Source organism: Polypterus senegalus, chromosome 10 (genome assembly GCF_016835505.1).
Source record: "Polypterus senegalus isolate Bchr_013 chromosome 10, ASM1683550v1, whole genome shotgun sequence".
Taxonomy (NCBI): domain Eukaryota; kingdom Metazoa; phylum Chordata; class Cladistia; order Polypteriformes; family Polypteridae; genus Polypterus; species Polypterus senegalus.
This window is the reverse complement of record NC_053163.1, coordinates 23,488,164-23,511,702: the sequence shown is the minus strand read 5'-3', so window position 1 is coordinate 23,511,702 and position 23,539 is coordinate 23,488,164. Positions and strand designations below refer to the sequence as shown.

The 23,539-nt window shown below is 41.3% G+C and overlaps 1 protein-coding gene across 1 annotated transcript in view; it reads left to right on the top strand.

Moving 5' to 3' along the window:
* The first annotated feature begins 12,076 nt into the window (after positions 1 to 12,076).
* The window catches only part of LOC120536950 (phospholipase B-like 1), a 62,343-nt gene continuing 50,880 nt past the window's right edge, over positions 12,077 to 23,539 (top strand). Inside the window, exon 1 of the mRNA XM_039765528.1 lies at positions 12,077 to 12,215. Coding sequence (XP_039621462.1) covers positions 12,137 to 12,215 — 79 coding nt within the window. The 5' untranslated portion in view covers positions 12,077 to 12,136. The remainder of the gene's footprint in view (positions 12,216 to 23,539) is intronic.

Genomic DNA, 23,539 nt, shown 5'->3' with positions numbered 1-23,539 from the left:
TTCCCGTTTGACCCTTTCGCATGTTGAGCTCTAGAAAAAATAAAAACATTGTCAATTTTATTAAAAATGTTTTTCCTTGATAGATAGATTGATGTCAAACAGATTCATTGAGGAGACCGACTTAAGGAGAAGGATTTTCCCCTCATAACTATCCTTAGTTTGCACATCCCCATCACTTGTTTCACATAACCGCACATCCTTTTCCAGTCTCTCTCCCCTTCTTTTTTGCTTCCAAACCAAGTTCCTCATATTTTTATTGCTTTCCTATATGGGTTTGTATTTTTGAATTACTTTCCTCTGTCCATTTTCGTTGGACCCTATACTCTGTTATCCTTAGATGCATTTTTGTTCTGGCGTCCCCACAAAACAAATTCGTTATGTCTAGTTTGTTATTTACGGAGACTACCTCTCTGGCGATGATAGTTGTATCGTCCATGTACAGGATGCACTTTGCTTCCTTTCTTTTGCTTCTGGAAATTTCTATCCTTTTGATGTCCTTGTTCTTTCAGATCATGCTTGCCTGGGCTTCAATAGTGATGACAAACAAAACTGCGGAGAGAGGACACCCTTGAGATTTTTATGTCCATTGTTAGGTTCCCATTTATGAGTACTTTGCTTGTTATGTTTCAATAGCATTTTTGGATTATTTCTTTAACCTGTTTGGATATTTGGATCTTTTTCAGGGTTTCCCACTGAAAGTCATGGTTTACGGAGTCGAATGCCTTTTCCAAGTCCATGTTTAACAGCCCAAGTGGTATATTCCATTCCTTTCCAGTATGTTGTCTCTAATCAGGATCAGGTTATCATTTATGGACCATCCAGGGCCTGCACACACCTATTCTTCTTGTATGATGTCAGCCAGGACTTCTGTAAAGCGGTTTGCTAGGACTTTGGTTAGTAGTTTGTAATCCTGGCATAACAGAGTTATTGGCCTCCAATTTTTGTAATTTCTGCTTTGTTCCCGTCTTTTTGGGATTAAGACGATGACTCCTTTCTTTCATGATTTTGGAACCTCTTCTCCTTTTAACATTTCTTGAAATATTTCCACCTAGTCTTCTGTAATTAAATTTCAAAAGGTGACGTAAAATTCCATTGTAGGGCCAGCGATACCTGGTGTCTTACTTTTCTTGTAAATGTTTAGCACTTTTAGTTCGCCCAATTCAAACTCCCTAAGCATTTATTTATGTTGTTCTTATTGTAGCCTCCCATCAGTCTCTCTTTTACAGAAGGTTTGTTATATCACTTGTTTTCTTGTTTCCTCTGTTTGTAGATTTCCTTCTTCACCCTTCAGCCCCTAAATGCTACTCTTTTTGTTCCTTTGGTTTATTTTTTTGAAGAAGGAGCGTGTACATTTCTCGTTCTCCTCTCCAAGTACCGTACTCTAGTTTGGAATTTCAGTTTCTCTTCCCACTTCTATAGATGTCCATCATTTCTGTTTTATCTGTTCCACCAGTCTTCCTATACCTGTTCCTCCATTGTCCAGTCTGTACATTTCTTCTAGTCTTTCCTGCAGTGTTTGTAACTGCCCCTTTTCTCCTTTACTTTATACGTCATGTGCCCTCACCAGGCACCTACTTGGAACTGCAGGAAGAAGAAGAGACAGAACAGTTAGTGACATCGCCCCCTTGTATCCCCAAATAGTAAAGTGTGACAATACCTGGATAAAATGTAGAAATATATCTGTGTGTAATTTTGAAGATTTTATCCTCTATGGTTGGCATTACGTTTACAAGTATAATGCGTATTACAAATACAGGCAACTCAAAAGCCCACATCCTTGAAGGTAATAATAAACAATTAAAGTATACATTACATCTCTCTTTTATAAAAGAAATCTTGAGACAAGACGAGACTATTACCTTGAGATTTTTTTAAGTCCGGTTAACAGCTTTTGTCAGACACAGTTCCTGTGCTCTCAGCTCTTATAAATTTTTTTTTTCCTCATTTTAAGGTCACAATAAAAGAAGACTTATTATGTCCAAATCTTATTGAAGAATTTCATCCCGAATGGTTATCAACAGAAGAAATGAGTACACAGGCAATCCTAGCACAGAGAAATGATGAATTAACATGGAAATCGTCGATCGGTTACGTGGCAAATTGGTTAAATGGGTATCAATAGACTATGCTGAAACAGTTGGTGGTGATGGTGCAGAAGGTGAAAACATCAACATTCAATGTCCCGAAGAATATCTACAACCATTAATACTGTCCGGTCTTCCACCGGCCAAATTACTGTGGAAAGAAGGATGTTTGGTAATGTCATTGCATAATTTATGTCTGAGTGATGGGCTATGCAATAGGAACAAGATCGGTTACATGGCAAATTGGTTAAATGCGTATCAATAGACTATGCTGAAAAGTTTGTGGCGATGGTGTGGAAAATGAAAACATCGACTTCCAATATCCTGTAGAATATCTACAACCATTAACACCGTTAGGTCTTCCATCGGCCGAATTACTGTTGAAAAAAGGAGGTGTGGTAATGTTATTACGTAATTTATGTCTGAGTGATGGGCTATGTAATAGGACAAAGATAAGTTGTATTCAAAATTGGTTGAACAATTCTGACATTTAAAATTTTAACAGGCGACAAGAAAGGTAATGTAGTACATTTTCCGCGGATAATATTAGACACTAAAGGAGATCTTGATATGCCATTCATATTAGAACGTTTAGAGTTTCCGGTTAGAATAGCTTTTGCAAAGACAATTAACAAATCACAAAGACAAGCATTCAAAAATGTCGGTTTATTTATTAGAGAGAAAGAAGTGATACCCACTCACGGGCAGTTATACGTTGAGTTGTCACAATGTAAGTCCAAACACAGAATCAAAATTCAGTTGACGAAAAGTTAATTCCAAATATTGTTTTTACTGAAGTTTTACAGTAAAAGTGTAAGCTTAAAAAGTTTTAGCAGGTTACTTTCAAAGCCAAACAGAACGAAAACATATAACGCAACGAATACCTCTAACGCAACATGAAACATAATTTTCTTTCAATTTATTACGTTTTACTATTTTTTACTATGGTTAATTACTTGCTGTAATGTAAAATAGTTAGGATATTGTGGAACAGGACCCGGACACAGACAGACGGACAACGGTTTTGCACCCAACACACTCATGTTTACAGTATTTACAAAATAGTCCAGTGCACAACCCTCCAGCACCGATCCCCCAAAGTCCAGGCCTCACAGTCTCCAATGCCTTCTTTGTGGCCGCCTCCACTCCTCTCTCTCCCTCAGCTCCGTCCTCTTCCACCGACTCTTGCTCTCGAATGCAGGGAGGCGGCCCCTTATATACGAGCCCGGATGGGCTCCAGCTGCTTCCCGGCAATCATCCGCGGACACACCCCTGTGTGGCGGAAGTGCCAGCTGTGCACCCGGAAGCCCTCTGGGTGTCCCCAGTCTTCTTCCCCCCAGCACTTCCTGGTGTGGAGGAAGTGCTGAAGTCCAGGGTTCTTCAGGCACAGGGTGCCCCGTGGCAGTGGCCACGGGCCCCAACAGGGTTGGGCTTCCAAGCCCTCTACCCGTGGCTTCCAACAAAACCAGGGCGGTTGCCCCCTCGTGGTCTGGAGGAGGCACAAGCCCTCCTCCGGTCCTCCTGGGTGTCCCGGCTGGGTACCACCCCCAGCTGCCCGCCACAATATGTAACAATTCCCATGAAAATAACAGATCTGTTTAAATTGTCTTCGGTGGGCTGGCACCCTGCCCAGGGTTTGTTTCCTGCTTTGTGCCCTGTGTTGGCTGGGTTTGGCTCCAGCAGACCCCCGTGACCCTGTAGTTAGGATATAGCTGGTTGGATAATGGATGGATGGATGTTTAAATTGTATATCCGCTTCCCCATACGAGAAGTGGCTAGCGCGTAGTGCCCGCCCGGGGGTTGCCGAGCGAAGCAAGCAGATCTGATTCCATGCTCTCTCAAAGCTGCTGCGCCCATCTAGAGAAATAGGGAGACAGGAGAGGACAAAGGGAGCATTTGTGATGGCCATTGTGAAGAAGTCACGTCAAAAGGCTATGAGGGGCTGCAAAATTCTTTTGCCTCCTCACAGGTATCAGTAACTCTGGTGGATATTTAATATGACCCAGCATCCATTCATTTTTTTATTGGCAATGCTATAAATTTAAAAAGCTGGGAAACTCTTGCACAAATAATTTAGGTGCAGTAATGATCAAAACTGATTTCTATTTTTAACACTTGAATTTGGAAAGATGAAGAGATGCTCTCCCTGATTATGATGTATCAGGAAAATGTAGGGCGTGAACTTTCAGAAACGATCAGGATACTCAAGACAAAAGCGAGAAATCAGTCAAATCATTTCAGTAAGGTTACTTGCTGGGCATGCTTTTAGCGCCATCTGCTGTTGCTTCTCTTGAAACAACACCACAACAGAAGTGACCTTGAACTTTATTGCCAGGTGACATTCTTGCTAGGACCGTCTCTTAGTGATCCATCTCTACACATAACAAGGTGAAAACAATTAAACAACACAATATACAAGACAGTTGGTGATAGCAGGTTCTTTCCAAGCTCCTCCTACTATTTGCCAATGCATGTTAACTCACTGTGATGGGCTGGCGCCCTGCCCGGGGTTTGTTTCCTGCCTTACGCCCTGTGTTGGCTGGGATTGGCTTCAGTAGACCCCCGTGACCCTGTAGTTAGGATACAGCAGGTTGGATAATGGATGGATGGATGGATGGATGTTAAGTCAGACATGCAAGTACTTGTGACCACACTGTTATTACTGCATTCTGACTTTTACCTGGAATGTATGTTGCCTTTTTCAGTGAGCTCTTTAATTTTATTTTAATTTTTTTGCATGTTGCATTCTAGTTTTTGACCTTGTGTATAATTTAAAATGACATAACATGCAAAAAAGATGGATTGACTGAGATATAAATTACAGCACCTTCAGTAAAGTATGCAGACCCCTTTAGTTTTTAAACTCTTTGTTACGTTGTATCCTTGTGCCAAATCATTTAATTTTTTGCTCTTATCAGATAACACTCCATACCCAGAATGACAAAGGCAAAATTAAGATTTAAGATTTTTTTTTCCAGTGCATTCAAAATAACAAAAAAAAAAATTTCAGTGGGGAGGAGGCACCCATGGGACGAGAGCTTCATTCTCTTTTTGAGGATGCACTTTTCTTATCTTGTTGTCTCCTTTTTTCTCTCTCTCTCTGAAAACAATAAAAATTGCTTACAAAACAAAACAAAATAAGCCAATGACACAGGCATTTAGACCCTTTATTAATTACTTAGCTGAAGTGATTACTGTCTGAGGGGTTTTCTTGGGTGTTATTTTTGGATTTTGGGATTTCCTCCCTTACTTTTCTGCAGATCCTCTCATGCTCTGTCGAGTCTTTGTTTAATTGGTGTGGCTTCGCAACTTAAGGGCTTTCCCAGAGTTGCCCCTAAGCCACAATTGTGTTGTCTTTCTTGTGTGCTTAAGGCCATTGTCCTGTTGAAAGGTGAGCCTTCATCCCACTCTAAGGTCCAGAATTCTCTGGTGCTGGTTTTCATTACAGATTACTTCGATACTTTGCTCCATTTCTCTCGACCCTGACTAGACTCTCCGTATCCCCCACACAGCATGATGCTGCCACCATTATTTCCTCACCATTGGAAAGGTGTTGTGCAGGTAATGAGAAGCATTAGGTTTCTTCCATACATCATACTAAGGTTCGATTAGACCAGAGAATCTTGTTTCTCATAACCTGAGAGTCCCTTAGGTGTCTTTTTACAAACTTCAAGCTGGTGTGGCCTGCAGGGGGGCACATGGCTCCCCAAGCTCGACATAAGCAGACGCAGGACACAAGTTCAGCACACACTTTTTAAAATTTTTTTCTTGTGGGAAACCCTTTCCCTCGTTTCCCACAAGGTCATCAGAGTAAAGCAAGTACAGTAAACAAAGCACACAGCACACTTCTCTTCTCTTCTTTCTCTTTCTTTTTTCTCTTTCTCTTACCACCTCCATTCTTCCCAGCAAACCTCTTCCACCTAACTCTGGCTTTCCGAGTGGAGTGTGGTGGCTCTTTTTACAGAAGTGATCCAGGTATCTCACGATCTTCTTCCAGCAGCACTTCTATGCATGGCAGAAGTGCTGCAACAAAGAGCTCAAAAGATCCTGCAGCACCCCCTGGTGGCGCCAATCAAACCCAACAGGGCTGCGCCAAAGTCCGACTCCCATGAAGCCCTGTTGGAGTCCAAGGCACTGCTGCAACCTGGGGCTGCCATCTAGCGTTCCAGGGGAGGTCATGCCCTGAATATGCTCTCTCCCCAAGTCCTTCCACTATAGAAGCATGTCAGCTGGTTAAGGAGCCTGGCTGACCACCACACTGGCTTTGATGGGTCTTTTACTGAGTGGAGACCTCGGTCTGCCTGACTACTCTGTCATGAAGCCCAGATTGGTGTAGTGCTGCAGTGATGGTTACCCTTATGGAAGTTTCTCCCATCTCCAGACAAGTTCTCTGAAACTCAGCCAGAATGACCATCAGCAGATGTGGCCTTAAGGGTGTATGGGGCCTCGGGCTGACCAATCCCACGCGGGGGCGTTTACGTCAAACGTTGTTACTGGTATGTGTGGACTGTATGAACCTGTGAGTGAATTTAATAAAAATAATGTTAACATACACTGGATTTTCTCATGACACCATTAAGCTAAATTTTTGCAAGATAACACACAGACTTTATCAAAATTTAACTGGAGAATATAACTTGACAAATTCACTCGAATGGGACATGTGGACCTCAAAAAAATGGTCAAGAGTGTCGTTTGGGGGTGGCAAAAGGGTTGACTGCCCCAGGCCCCACCCATAAAGAGGCCCCCCTTTATGGGTGGGGCCTGGGGCAGTCGCCCCACTTGCCACTTCCAAACGGCACTCTTGACCATCAGGTTCTGTCTCACTTGGCCCTTCACCCATGATTGCTCAGTTTGGCCAGGTTGACAGCTCTGAGAAGAGTTGTGGTTGTTCCAAACTTCCACCTTTTGAAACTTTTTTAATGTTTATTGAATTTTTTTTAAAGCACGTAGCATTCCATACAATCAAGTCAAACTTAACAAAACTAAATTCAACTCCACCCTCACCCATGAGAATGAGAGGAAGGCCAACAGCCCGAGGAAAACTGTTGAGAGTAGTAAAGAGAGAAAGGAGTCTTTTCCCCCAATATAAGGGCTTATTCTAAAATGTTAAGGTTTGAACAGATCCTCTAAGAGAGAATTTGATTTTTTCCAATTTCAAATAGTATGTAACATCACTTACCCACTGACTTAAAAGAGATGGGGTAGGATTCTTCCATTTGAGCAAGATAAGTCCACGTGCTAGTAGTGAAGTAAAGGCCATTCCAGTTTATTTGTCCTTCTCCACTTCAAGCCCATCTGTGAGCCCACCATACACAGCTGTTAGTGAATTAGGAGGGATTGGGACCCCAAGGCTGTCTGATAAGCATTTAAAAAGATTTGCCCAGAATGATGTTCATTTGGTGCCCACCCAAAACATTAAGAATTATGAAGTCTGTTGTGCTCTTGGGATGCTTCAATGCTGCAGAAGCTTTCTATTTTGTAGCCTTCCCCTGATCTGTGCCTCAAACTAATCCTGTGTCTAAGCTCTGCTCTGGCCGGTAATTTTATGGTGTGAAACTGTTAAAAAGTGAAGGTAAACAAGTGTAAAATGTAAAACGGTTTCAGTAACACCAAAGCACTGAAATGAAACATACAGACCAATATAATATTTTTTAATTGTTAACCTGTAAAAAATATATTCTTTTTCTGTGAAAAAATGGTTGCCACAGCACCAAAAAAAAAAAAAAAGAGATAATCCATCCATTATCCAACCCACTATATCCTAACTACAGGGTCACGGGGGTCTGCTGGAGCCAATCCCAACCAACACAGGGTGCAAGGCAGGAAACAAACCCTAGACAGGGCACCAGCCCACTGCAGGGCATGAGATAATGCCATCAGAAAGGAAATCGTATTATTTTTTATTAATCCCAAAGGAAATTACTTAGTTTTTTGCATACCCCTTGGGGTCAGAGCGCAGGGTCAGCCATTGTACAGCACCCCTGGAGCAACTGAAGGTTAAGGGCCTTGATCAAGGGCCCAGCAGAGTAGGTAGGATCTCTTTTGGCAGTGACGGGGATTTGAAACAGCAACCTTCGGGATAACAGCACAGATCCTTAGCCGCAGAGCCACCACTCCATTTTACTACACAAGCTATTTAAAGAAAAGTTGCTGTTCGTTGACTGTGTGTGGTTTGCTCAAATACACTGCCACATGGTTACCAAGTATTTGTGAACAGCTACAGTATATTAATTTAACTCAAAATGATCATAAACTGCTTAAAAAAATTAAAGGAACACTTTACAAACACATCAGATCTCAATGGGAAAAAAAAATCCTCCTGAATATCTATACTGATATAGACTGGGTAATGTGTTAGTAACGAAAGGATGCCACATCATTTGATGGAAATGAAAATGATCAACCTACAGAGCCCTGAATTCAAAGACGCCCCAAAACTCAGAGTGAAAAAATTATGTGGCAGGCTAGTCCATTTTGCCCAAATTTAATTGCAGCAACTCCAAATTGTACGCAGCACTTTGTATGGCCCCTGTGTTCTTGTATACATGCCTGACAACATCGGTGCATGCTTCTAATGAGATGACAGATGGTGTTGTGGGGGATCTCCTCCCAGATCTGGACCAGGGCATCACTGAGCTCCTGGACAGTCTGAGGTGCAACCTGGTGGCATTGGATGGACCAAAACATAATGTCCCAGAGGTGTTCTATTGGATTTAGGTCAGGAAAGTGTGGTGGCCAGTCAATGGTATCAATTCCTTCATCCTCCAGGAACTGCCTGCATACTCTCACCACATGAGGCCAGGAATTGTCGTACACCAGGAGCCACTGTACCAGCATAGGGTCTGACAATGGGTCCAAGGATTTCATCCTGATACCTAATGGCAGCCAAGGTGCCTTTGTCAAGCCTGTAGCGGTCTGTGTGACCCTCCATGGATATGCCTCCCCAGACAATCATTAACCCACCACCAAACTGCTCATGCTGAATGATGTTACAGGCAGCATAATGTTCTCCATGGCTTCTCCAGACCCTTTCACTTCTGTCCTGTGCTCAGGGTGGACCTGCTCTCATCTGTAAAAAGCACAGGGCACCAGTGGTGCATCTGCCAATTCGGGTATTCTATGGCGAATGCCAATCGAGCTGCATGCTGCTGGGCAGTGAGCTCAGGGCCCATTAGAGGACATGGGGCCCTTGGGTCACCCTCATGAAGTCTTTCTGGTTGTTTGGTCAGAGACATTCACACCAGTGGCCTGCTGGAGGTCATTTTGTAGGGCTCTGGCAGTGCTCATCCTGTTCCTCCTTGCCCAAAGGAGCAGATACTGGTCCTGCTGATGGGTTATGGACCTTCTATGGCCCTCTCCAGCTCTCCTCGAGTAACTGCTTGTCTCCTAGAATCTCCTCCATGCCCTTGAGACTGTGCAGGGAGACACAGCAAACCTTCTGGCAATGACACGTATTGATGTGCCATCCTGGAGAAGTTGGACTACCTGTGCCACCTCTGTAGGGTCCAGGTATCGCCTCATGCTACCAGTAGTGAAACTGATTGTAGCCAAATGTGAAACTAGTGAAAAACAGTCAGAAAAGATGAGGAGGGAAAAATGTCAGTGGCCTCCACCTGTTAAACCATTCCTGTTTTGGGGGTCATCTCATTGTTGCCCCTCTAGTGCATCTGTTGTTAATTTCATTAACACCACAGCAGCTGAAACTGATTAACAACCCCCTGTGCTACTTAACTGACCAGATTAATATCCCTGAAGTTTCATTGACTTTATGCTATACTCTCATTAAAAAGTGTTCCTTTAATTCTTTTGAGCAGTATATGTATTTGCTTTATGTGGCTGTTTCTTCAATACTACTTTTAATTAATGTGCACCCGAGGTAAAATAAGTCTCTGCGGTTGCCATATAGAGTAGTGTTTTGTCTTGGTAGAGTTGTATATTACTCTGCGTTCCCCTTTTGTATTCTTTATTGTGTAGAATTTATCAGAATTCCTCAAATCTCGTAGACTTACCACTGTTTATCAGGTATTGTACTTTAGCGCTTCTCCCCACCTTCCCTTCTACATCCATAACCTCGGGTGAGCAGAGAGAGCAAAAGGACAAGAAGGAGTTAAGTTACACATTTTAATAATATTCATAAAGTAATAATAGTGAAAAATATGAAATGCTTGTAATTCTACTTCAGTATACCATAGAAACATCTGACACAAAGATCTAAAAACACTGAAGCGGCAAACTTTGTGAAAACCAATACTTGTGTCATTCTTAAACCTTTTGGCCGCGACTGTAGAGGAACCCTCAAATACCGTAATTGTGCAATTAATTCAGAATTCTTTTGCTATCGTAATGACCTGTTTTATGATCAGAAAGATCATCATGAAAACTTATGAAGTGTTACAGAATAATTCTTGACTCCGAGGCTGCAAAGCCTACTGACGCTCAAGTCCAACATTTTTTTATGGTAAAATTCTGGCAACCACAGCTGCCAGTTTCTTTTACAGTTTATTTTTATATATATATTTTTTTACAGTGATGGCTTGGTTTTTGTTCAGATACACATTGCCAACTGTGGGACTTTCTCCATACAATTAATATCTCATTGGGGAATAGTGATGTTACTCAGCTTTACTCTGTTTGCCATGTCTGTTTATTGATATATCCTGTCAATTTATCTTTACTTAATAAAAAGTTGATAACTAAAAAAAAAGCATATTTAAGGCCTCCTTTTCTGGTAGAACTGCATCATTAGTGTCACATTTACGAGTATAATTTCTATGGAATTAACTTACATGGCGGGGTGGCACAGTGGCACAGTGGGTAGCGCTGCTGCCTCACAGTTAGGAGACCAGGGTTCGCTTTCTGGGTCCTCCCTGTGTGGAGTTTCCATGTTCTCCCGTGTCTTGCGTTTGTTTCCTCCCACAGTCCAAAGACATGCAAGTTAGGTGCATTGGCGATCCTAAATTGGGTCTGTGTGTGTGCCCTGTGGTAGGCTGGCACCCTGCCCAGGGTTTGTTTTCTGCCTTGCACCCTATGTTGGCTGGGATTGGCTCCAGGAGACCCCCGTAACACTGTAGTTAGGATATAGCAAGATGGATGGAGCTTACATGGATCTCATTGCTTTAAAATATTTTAAGATGATTTGATTCAGTCTGATAGAAATTTGTCACACAATAGCATGGTGTACATCTGATAAAACGGACCCAAATATTATTTCAGGGGTGTGCCTTTCCTAATCAGTCCAATCAATTGAACCGACTACAGGTGGTCTCCAAACATGGTGTAGAGACGTCTCAATGATGATCAATAGAAGCCAAGGCAATCGAGTCTGATTGCCCATTTATTCGACCAGTGCCGTTTATTCGAAAAATGGGCAGTAGTGATTTGTCTTATTTGAAAAGAATAAGTAATCCGCACCGATTCACGTATCCATAATCTTTGTTCAATGATCAATCAACACTACAGAACAATGGTTAAATAGCGCAAAGTAATTTAAAATGTGGGCTCTTCGAGTTGCCGCCCAGGTTAACCCCTTTTGGTCCTTAGGTGGAGATGCTTTTATACCCCGCGATGCTGAAGAACACTTCTTAACAGCACAACATTGTATTTGGAACGATAAAGTCAATACTGAAATGAAACACAAACATTTAGTTTTTAATAAATACTACATTCATTTATAGTTTTCTTCATTACTTTGTATACACCCCTGTGATGAAGGTTTTGGTAAACCCCATGCTATGTAAATTCAGTGCAAAATGAACGATCCGACATAACCGTGTTGGCCTCTTTAAAGGAGCCTTGTATGGCTAACTGATATCAATATAAACGTAAACTGATAAATATTCATACCCAAATGAATGCAGCCGTGGATAGGAATTTCATAACATTTTGGAAATCCGAGCTCGGTCAAACAGGAATACTCGCAATATCCAATCAAAGCAAAGGGGCGTGTCTTCTGAAAGTCGCCCAAGGAGTTTTCCTGTAGATTTGTGTGCGTGTGTTCACATTGTATACATCATTATGCAGGCGGCCATCCAGCCGGTGAGAACGGGAAAATGAAATCGCCGGTGAAACTTTCCCTCTGGTGGGTGGCGATATGGGCTACAGCTGCGATGCCAGGCGTGCAGAATGAAGGTAAAGCAAACATTCTGAGAGTCAACTGGAGAAGTGCGAGTTCATAAGAAAACCAGTGTGGATTGTGAGGCAGTGCGGTTCCTATTTTGAACCACAGTCGTGATTTATATGTAGACGATTAGCGAGAGTTTAGAGTTTGATCTGCTTGGGATTGTGTTTTCTGTCACGCTGTCAGGATGTTAATAATTACGTTTTCAATTAAAGGATTCTCACTTTAATTCCTAAAAAAATTAAATACCTGGATCAGTTTATACTTTTTTGCTGAAATACACCTTAGCCGTAGATTGGACGTGGATGTTTATCTTACGATCGATCGTTACCCCAGTCACACGTGTAGGCTAAATGAGAATAGCAAAGCGATTGTACCAGTTCTAGCAAGAAATAGTTTCACTCGTGTGGGATGGTGATCTCCCAGTAAAACGAAACGCACTGGACTTCCTCTTGTGTAAATTTAGTTCCCAATTACCAAGAGCGATTACACTTCAGTCTTCCATTGCTAATCCGCGATCGCGGCTCCACTTCTTCAACTCCCACCGCCTCTGCTGTCTTTCACTTGTCTTTAGAGTTTATGGCCCGGCATGAACACCGACATCGCAGAGCTGCTTTTTATTTTTTCCAAAAGTCGCCTACGCCCACACGTGCCAGGGTGTTTTCTATCCTCCCTAAAACATAATCTACTTTGCCCATATTCCATTGTTTCTGTTTTTACGCTGCAGAACACTCCGATATTTGTTTTCATTGAGAATTTTGTTTCTCGATAGTTTGGATTTTCTTTGGCGACTGAATGTTTTAACAGCATATGCAAAATAGGGATACAACGCACTAAATATTGCAGACACATGTAACAAAAATACCGTATTGGTTTGTTACTATTGTATGTTGTTCATATAAAACCAATCATTATAGCATTTGAACGAGCCTGTTCTTTTTTGAATTGTGTTCTTGTGCATTGGGGTGGTGTATGAGCGTCTTGAGAAAGGCGCTATATGAGTAAAACATTACTTTTTACAGAAGCTCCGTATTTCTCACTGTTTTCTTCTGAACACATGTATGCATTTACTGGCTTAACCACATATTTATTTAAAGAGCTTCTGTTAAAAGCCAAATGTCTGCGATAAATAATCCATTCATCCATCCATTATCCAACCCGCTATAATCGCTAATATCTATCTATCTATCTATCTATCTATCTATCTATCTATCTATCTATCTATCTATCTATCTATCTTAATTATGGTGGTGTGTAAGGTGGTTTATAAAATGAACAATCAATCTCTGCTATGATTGCATAACTACTAACAAAATAATTAAATCTGAGACACTTGTTCAATATTTGTCCACATGCTGGTTGCTGTCTCCGTGTGTTTGCGTTTGTATGGATGTCCCCCCACACCCTTGGGATTAGCTGATCACTGTGGGACGCTAGTTAAACGCATGGCTTATGACACAAGATTGGTATGCTTGTCTAACACACCCATCAGTGTTTGCAGACCCAGGGGGCTCATGTATAAACGGTGTGTATGCACAGAAATGTTGCGTACAAACATTTCCATGCTCAAATCGCAATGTATAAAACCTAAACTTTGCGTAAAGCTACGCACATTTCTACAGTACCTCATACCCTGGCGTACGCAAGTACTCTGCTCGGTTTTGCAGACTGGCGGCACCCAGCGTCAAAGCAGTGCTACTGTTCCTGTGTGGTTATCCTTTCTTTTTTTGATCCACATCCCTGATGTGGCTTCATAAATACACTGAAATTAACCGCATATTGTTTATTTATATAGTGCATCTGATTGTAATTAACCAGTAACAATATAATGGCCCACAGAATGGTCAAAGTATTCCAAATGCCATAACTGCTTTAGCGTTGTTACTTTCACTGCACCTTCTTCTTCTTCTTTCAGCTGCTCGCGTTAGGTGTTGCCACAGTGGATCATCTTTTTCCATATTACTCTCACTGCACCACTCGGAGTATTTATATCACTGTATCTGAGTGGGGAATCAATATACAGACCTTGCGGTTCAGATACAGTTTCATTCCAAGAACTCTATACGCACTCAATCAGTCCATCAAGTGCTCCTTGTAGAACTGTTTGTACTTATAAGAACAATCACCTCACTGTAAACTTGCACAACAGTTATAATATTACACAACCTGTGCCACTTTATAAAGCGCGTATTTACATATGATGACGATATCATTTTTAAGATGAAATGCAGCAAAATATGTTTATTATATTATGCAGATAAAACTTTAACTTCATTTACATAATCTATATTGCTAATAATTAAACATGTGAGGACACGGTGCCGCAGCGCTAGCGAGGAACTTGCGCTCCGTTCATGGATTGTTCCTGCCTCACGCTGTATGCTTGCTTGTGCTGGCACAACACTGGATGGATATATGGATAGAATAATTAAACACGTACTATGAAGATATTTCAATGTTCCTTAAAAGTTTTGAAGAATCGGAGTTCTAAGCTTACTATTACAGAGCTGATTGTGTGGCGATTGGGTATGTGGAGAAAGAAAAGTAAGGACAGGAACTGGAGGTTAGTACGTTTGAAAGAGACAGGACTGCTACAATAAAGTATTTCATCGAAGGTCACGCATGGCGCAGCAAGCATCCTGCGTGAGACATGAACAATCACTGCGCCACCGTGTTCCCATGTTTAATAACATGATTTAACTCCTATCATCATGAAAATGATATCACGTATACACCTCAGTATTTTAATTATTCAGAGAGCTGTAATGTCATGAATGTAATGGATTCTGTGTCCAGTTGGAGGAAGAGAAAGCCCGGAAGCATGTAAAGCACAAAGAAGATCAAATACAAAACAAAGCATTTAACGTGCTACTTTAGTTACAACAGGATTTGAGAAACTAGCAAATTAAACGATTTTAAGATGAAGTTTATGATGTTCTACTTTATTGGCAAAATAAACTACGTGATTAAAGTGGAAATGTCGAGATTGAAGTTGACATTTCGTGCTTTTTTCCCACTGTCTGCCTATTTTTTATTCTCTTTTTCTCTCAGACGGTGGGCTACGACTCGCCTGTTTACAGCGACTTTGATATGTGACAACTTTTTTTATTTCGGGGACTGTGCGACTTTGTGAACTTGAGGTTTCGAGTTTCTCCGACACTCTTTGTCACTCGATCAACTTCCTTGTGTTCTTTATGCCACTGTTTAAACCAACAAATAGTACGTTTTTCCTTTGCCTCCACTTGGTATTCGCTGAAATTCTTCTATTTTCCCCAATGCTTTTCCCATTGTCTTTTCACAGAACGCCAAGCTTAAGGGCTATTTATATTGATTTGCATATTCAAAGAGGCATACTTCTGGGAGGAGGCGGGGCGGGACAGCAGGCGCGTGCGTTACTCTTCACGCTGACCGGTATTTATGTAGTGGAAGAACGTGGATGTTTGCATACGCACAGATTTATGCATCTGAATTTTTCTGTGCGTATGCACATTCCTGCTTTTGTGCTTACACCATGTTATAGTGTGAGTTCTACGCACGGCGTTATGTATGAGGCCCCTGCTTATTATCCTGAGCTGGGTCACAGGGAAGGTGGAGCCTATCCCAACCAACCTCATACACAAGGCGGGAATAATATGTGGACAGGGTGGCAGCCCATCACAGGGTGTGCACACTCGCACGCACAGACACACACGCACACACATTAGGGGTCAAGTTAGCAGCAGCAATCCACCTAATCTGCATATTTTATGGATTTTGGGAGCAAACTGGAGCACCTGCAGAAAAGCCACACAGAGATAGGGAGAACATACAAACTCTGACACCATGCCACCCTCTAACATACAAAAAAAGTCTGTGTAATTCCATATTTGTAGATTTAAAATTCACATTTGGGGTGCCGTGTGGTGGTGGTTAGCAGCTCCTTGGACCGGGGTTCTCCTGGGCTCTTTTTTCAGTGACGATTCCTCTCCCTTTTTAAGTATTTAAGTTCACAGAAGCCATACCACAGGCACATCAGTAGAGGCCATCAACCTAGAGTTGAGCATGTTTGGGCCCTGCCAAGTTGGATGGGAGACCATCTAAGAAAAGTTTGGTTTGCTGCTGAAAGAGATGTTGGTGAGACCAGCAGGAGGCTCTTACCCTGGGGTCTGAAAGTGGATCCCAATGCAGTGACGAGGACACTGTGCTGAAATAGAACGCCGTCCTTCAGATGCGATGTAAAATCGAAGTCCTGACTCTCTGTAGTCATAAAAGATCCTTGGCCAGCGTTTTGAAAAGAGTAGCGTGCATCCTGATGTTCTGGCTAAATTGCCCACCACAGCCTAGTCATTCTGGCCCCCTAATCATCCCCTGTCTCTAACTGGCTATCTCTCTCACCACTTCAACCCGTAGCAGCTAATGTGTGGTGAGCGCACTGGGACAATAATGGCTGTCATCCCATCTTCAAGGTGGTGCTACACATTTGTAAAGCACTTTGAACAGTGAGAAGAGCGCTATATAAATGTAATGAAATATTATTCATAATATTCACTGCCTCACCCTGTCCTGTCTTGGTTTTAATGCTGCCAGAAGAGGGTCTTGTGTACTAGTTATAAAAGTGCATTTTAAAAACAATGCCACACATTTATAAAGCAGATCCACACTCTCAAAAATTAAGGTGCCTGAGCGGATCTTCAGAGCGATGCCATAGGGGAACCGTTTTTGGTTCCTAATAGATCCACCTTCTAGAAGGTTCCAGAAAAAGCCATTTATGTATTTAGATCTACAACAGGCTCCAAACAGTAAAAAATAAAAAACGTGAACCGACGGTAAAAGATTTGTGAAATACCAATGGTTCCTGATTTTACAAGGACTCTTGCTGCCTACCATAACTCAGGCCAAAAGAACCAAAAGTTCAGGTTTTCTTATTCTGTTAATGTCCTCCTAGGTAGCCTACCATACATTAGAGCAGGGGTCCTGGTTGGCCGCAGTGGCTGCAGCTTTTCATTCTAACCCTTTTCTTAATTGGTGACAATTTTTACTGCTAATTAACTCCTTTTCCTTTCATTTTAATTTGTTCCTCTGAATTTCTTCATTTCTTTCCTTAAACAGAAATGAAATGTGAAGTGAGGAAGCCAACAGAAGACCAACTAAGTCAGTTGCTTCATTAGGCGCTGATTCTTGTTGTTAATTAAACTCATTCCTTAATTGCATTGCTTGTTGCTGCTCTCATTGTGAAATAGCAGACATTTCCGAAATTATTTTCTGTCTCTTTTCTAAGAGCACTGATAAAATGTTTTGGGGATCTGACCAGATCAGCATTCCTGAGACCTTCATCTTTCTTTATTTTCAGATATTGTACGATGGACACCAGTTGTTTTGGCTTGTTTTGTATCTCATTATTGTCAGTCAGTCATTTTCCACCTCGCTATATCCTAACACAATGCCACAGGGGTCTGCTAGAGCCAATCCCAGCCAGCACAGGGCGCAAGGCAAGAACAAACCCCAGGCAGGGTGCCAGCCCACCACAGGGCACACACACCAAGCATTCAATTTTGGATCGCCAATGCACCTAGCCAGCATGTCTTTGGACTGTGGGAGGAAACCCACGCAGACACGGGAAGAACATGCAAACTCCACGCAGGGAGGACCTGGGAAGCGAACCCCCAGGTATCCTTAGTGCAAGGCAGCAGTGCTACCCACTGTGCCACCGTGCCTCTCTCTTATTGATTGGCTGCTAATTAAGGACAAAGAAACAATTAAGGGTTCCAAGTCTTCAAGAGCAAGTCAATTAAAATTAATTCAAAAGAAGTTAATTATCAGCAAAAACAGATCGCTAATTAAGAAAAGGGTTCGAATGAAACCATGCAGTCACTGTGGCTGTCCAGGACTGGAGCTGGGGACCCCTGCATGACATATTAGGAAGTTTTTCAAAGCTCTAAGAACCAACTTCTTATGTAAAGAACCCTTCCCAGAATGAAATGGTGCTTGGTTGAGCAATAGTTCTATGAGAAAGCACATAACCCAGAAAAAGATCCTAACATGTAATTAAAGTGAGCAGAATTCTTTCAGCTTAATGATGAATCACATACTGAAGGACATCAGGGGAGATTAAAGGGAAGTGCATTTAGGACTTAAGCCAGAAAGCAATTCTTTACGCAAAGAGTTGAGAGGAAGAATCTGAAACAAACTATCGAGCACATGTAGTTGAGGCAGAAACCTTGACAATCTTTAAGAAGGATCTGGAGGAGATGTTGGGACAGCTTAAGTATTAGCTAAACAAATTAGAGATAAGTGTACTGAATGAACTCCTCCTGTTTGTCAAGTTTCTTATTTGGTGTCCACCCAAATTGTTATGTTTGAAACCATGCTCGATGCTTCTCTGTAGTGCGCCTCATCAGTAATGTTACCTGCGGTCATTAGGTGTTTCATGCACCTTCCCCCAGGCAACCGATCTGTTCTCATCATCCAAAGCCATCATGATGCTTGCTCAGCTGTCTCAATGATGGCATCAACTCTTCTCTTCCTTACTCTTGCATTGCAGAGTGTTGCAAAGGCCCCACAGAGAGATAGCCTTGTGAAACCCCACCACAGGCCAACACTTTGCTTTCCAGACTTCAGAATGACAGTTGAGGTCTTCGTACTTTGCCCTTTTCCTCCCTGAGGCCTCTTCAATCTGTTCTTCCCATGCAATCTGACCAGAGTACTATGTCAGGCCTAAGAGATGTCCCAAAGATATGCAAAGGAAGCCTTAATTGCTCTCCCCTTATTTGGCAGCCCCGGGCAGTGCAGAGCAACCTCTCTACTGTCTGCCATCCTGGCATTGTTGGTCTGACTCCCTCTCTGACAAAACAGATGATGTGCAGAGTGGCTGAATAGCGTAGCGAGTTATTTTGTGTTGCCAAGATCAGGGTTGAACCACAGCCTGAGATTGCACCATTTCTCTTATATTAGGCAGGCAGCATGGACTTCAAACTCTGAGGTTGTGGTTCAAAATCCTGCTATTGACGCTGTGTGGCCATAAGAAAGTCACTTCATCTGGCTGCACTCTGCTTGGGTAAAAACTAAAGAGAAATGTAATCAGTTGTATCTCAAATGTTGTAAGTCACCGTGGATAAAGGTGTCCGCCTGATAAGTAAATAATAACAACGTTCTTCCCAAGAATCTGTTTTCAGCTGCTGTCAATTGCACTGCAGGTTGTGTCTGCTATGGTCTGGAGCACATGGCCATGCCACCGTCTATTATGACACTCTGCTGAAGGTCTTGGGCAGGATCTGAGGCTGCTTTCCAGTGCTCCCTGAGTCTATTACTGGCTCAGCTGGAGTTAATGGGGTTGGGAAGGTTGGGAAAAGTCATAGTATACATGCTAGATGCTTTCTAAATACGGCCATGACATATACTTTTAAACTTTAGTTTGTAAGAGGTTAATTATGGGGATTCCAATTAATTAAAAAAGTAATATAGTAACAGGACATTAATGTTTTTCTAGGCTTTGGAGCTAAAATCCATTTTGTAGGCGTGTCTAATTAAAGTGGTGATCTTTATGGAGAAGCACAATTTATGATTCACACAAATATCCTGCCATGAGCAGCCACATGATTGGAGACGTGCATTGACTTTTCTGACAATATGCTTTTTACTTTCTTGTACATGAAGTATAGAGAAAGTATTGTAATCGTCCAAAGATTCGATGTCTAGATTTTGATGAATCTCGACATTTTAGACCTCCCTGACTTCCTCGTATACCAAGTATAGAGAAAGTATTGTAATCATCCAAAGATTCGATGTCGAGATTTTGATGAATCTTGACGTTTTAGTCCTCCCTGACTTTCTCGTATACAAAGTGTAGGGAAATTATTAGAATCCTCCAAAGATTCAATTTTGAAATTCCATTTTGATGAATCTCAACATTTTAGACCTCCCCGAGTACGAAAATACAATTTTTGGAATTATGTCTGTGTGTCTGTCACTGTGTGTGTATGTAAACACGATAACTTGAGTACGCTTTCATTTAGGTCAACCAAATTTTGCATACAAGTATGAGGTACAAAACATAGATTTCTATCAACTTTTGGCCTATTTTCGTTAACCTGAAGTGGTACTTTACCTTTTATTTATGCAGCTGCAGAGTCCGATTTATTCAACTTTACTTTTATAATGTTCAATATATTATTGATTTGATTTGTTGTTGATGGTTCGTTAATATACATAATATAAAAATATAATCCTTGTCTTGCGGTTTACTCCTCAAATATCCATCTCCATATCTGAGTTTACGAGAAAGTTTAGGGGAGACCACTCCCGATTTTTAAAAACTAAGTAAAATGAATAAATAAATAAATGGCATTAGGAAATGAAGGGTCCTGTTTTATGATAAGACCCAAATGGGATGATCTCTGCAAGCCGTCACATTCTTCACAGGTTGTCAAAATCATTACCATCCAATGGACATTCAGACACCATGCCGAGTCTTTCATGGCTGCTTTATGAGGGAGAGAAACGCACCCCCTGTTGAGCCACTAGCTGTTAGAGTCAACACTCTTTTTCTTTGTTTTTCCCCACTGAACTGAATGAACAGACACCTGGCTGATGGCCTCCTGTTATTTTAAAAACTCAATTGAACTTTTAACACATTGTGTTTGCATATGACAAGGAAAGCTAATTAATTTGAGGGTTAAATAACCTGTTGATTTCTTCTTTCAAATCCACTTACTCTTTTTCAGGATGACTTTGTTTAAGGAATGCACATAAGTGTTTAGTGACATATTTGGAAGTGAAGGTCAGTGATACGGCTTGCATATTTATAGCTAGTAGTCCACAATGGTTTTATTTCAGGTGACTACCTGTTGAAGCTCATCGAGAGAATGTCAAAGTGAGTGTGCAAAGCAGTAATCAGAGCAAAGGGTGGCTATTTTGAAGAAACTAGAATATAAAACATGTTTTCAGTTATTTCACCTTTTTTTGTTAAGTACACAACTCCACATGTGTTCATTCATAGTTTTGATGCCTTCAGTGAGAATCTACCAATGTAAATGGTCATGAAAATAAAGAAAACACATTGAATGAGGAGGTATGTCCAAACTTTTGGCCTGTACTGTATATATATGTATATATATAGTACACATACAGTACTGTATATATATAATATGTGTATGAACATCTAGGTCCATAAATATTTGGACAGTGACACAATTTTCATAATTTTGGCTCTGTACACCACCACAATGAATTTGAAACAGAGCAATCAAGGTGTGATTAAAGTGTAGACTTTGAGCTGTTATATCAAGGGGTTTAACAAAAATATCAAATGAGCCATTTAAGAATGACAGCCATTTATCTGCATAACCCCACAACCTGCCCGCCATTTCCAGGGTTTCAAAAGTATGTGGACAAACTAATATAATAATAAATATAATGATCGACTTCAACATTTGTTTGAAAATCCTTCACAGTCAATGACTGCCTGAAGTCTGAGCCCACGGCCTTCTCCAAGTGCCGGGTTTCCCCCGTAGTGTTGTCTTGCCAGGCCTTTACTGTAGCTCTCTTCAGTTGCCACTTGTTCGTTCGATTTTCTGGCATCCGTTTCGTCTTCAGTAAGTGAAGTGCACATCTAGTTGGGTTGTTGTCAGTTGATTGACTTGGTCGTTGAAGAATCTTCCACTACTTTGTGTTGTAAAGCACTTGGTTTACTTTCACAGTATGTTTTGGCTTATTGTCCATCTGTACCATGAAACGCCGTCCTATCATTTTTGCAGCATTTGGCTGAATCTGAGCAAACAGCGTAGCCCTGTACACTTCACAATTCATCCTGCTACTTCTGATAGGAGTCATCTCATCAATAAACTTCAGTGACTGACTTCCATTGGCAGCCACACATGTTCATGCCATAACACTACCTCCACTAAGTTTCACATATGATGTGGTATTTATCGGATCATGAGACATTTCTTCTCTTCTCCATACTTTTCTCTTTCCAGCATTCTAGTACATACTGATCTTAGTTTCCTTTGTCCAAAGAAAATTCTTCCATGACTGGACAGGCTTGTTAAAAACATTTTTCCTGCAAAGTCTAATGTGTTTCCTATGCTTGAGGCTTACCAGTGTTTTTGTGCCTTGTGATAAATCCTTTGCCTTTTATTTCATGGAGTCTTGATTGTAGACTTTGGCAGTGATAGCTTTACCTCCTGGAGAATGCTCTTGGTTTGGCTAAATATTGTGATGGGGTTCTTCTTCACCAAGGACAGAATTCTCCAATCATCCAGAAGAGTTGTTTTCTGTGGCTGTCCAGATCTTCTGGAGTTGCTGAGCTCACCAGTGTGTTCCTTCACTTTAAGAATCTACCAAATGGTTGACTTGACCACTCCTGGTGTTTCTGCTGTCTCTCTAAAGGGTTTGCTTTGTTTCCTCTTTTTCTCGGCCCGTTTTTACTTGCATGCAAAGCTCTTTGGACCTCATATTGAGAGTTCACAGTGACAGCTTCCAAATGCCAATTCCACACTTGGAGTCCACTCCAGACCTTCTACCTGCTTATCAGTTAATGAAATAATGAGGGGCCTGCTCCCACCTGGCTATGGAACAGCCTGTTAGGCAAATATCCAAATACCTTTGAGCCCCTGAAAATAGGGGGGGACCATGTATAAAAATGTCTGTCATTCCCAAACTACTCATATGATATTTTTGTTAAACCCCTTTAAGCTGCAAGTCTGCACTTCAATCGCATAATGATTGCTTTAATTCAAATCCATTGTGGTGGCGTACAGAGCCAAATTTATGAAAATCGTGTCACTGTCCAAATATTTATGGACCTAACTGTTCATACATATAATATATTTATGGGTGGTGGGGATGGATCAATAACTCTCCATCTCATTATGGTCCTGACTGTATGCTTGTATAGGCATTGCTCTACACTGAGACGCATTCATTGTTGCTTGTTTCATGCTTAATCTCTAGGTGGACCTCAAATAAAATCAGACAAGATGAAAACTGTTTACGATTTACTAAAAGAGTATTAATTATTTTATAGTTTGCATCAAATGGGTATTAATACTTTAAACTGGGGACATTTTAAAAAACATTTTGTGGTGAGCATACTGGCACAATAATGGCTGCCATCGAATCATCTAGGTGGATGATACACTTTAGTGGTGTTTGAAGTGGCCGTCCACTCTCTATGAAATGTGTTTTGAGTAGTGAGAAAAATGCTCGGTAAATGGAAAGAAAGGAGAATTATTTTCCTCTCAAAGTATATTTAAAGGTGCAATGCCTGTATATATAAAACAATGTATATACTGTATACTTGTGAGTGAATATAATATATACATACACATGCAAAATGTATCTAAGTGCATATATTTAT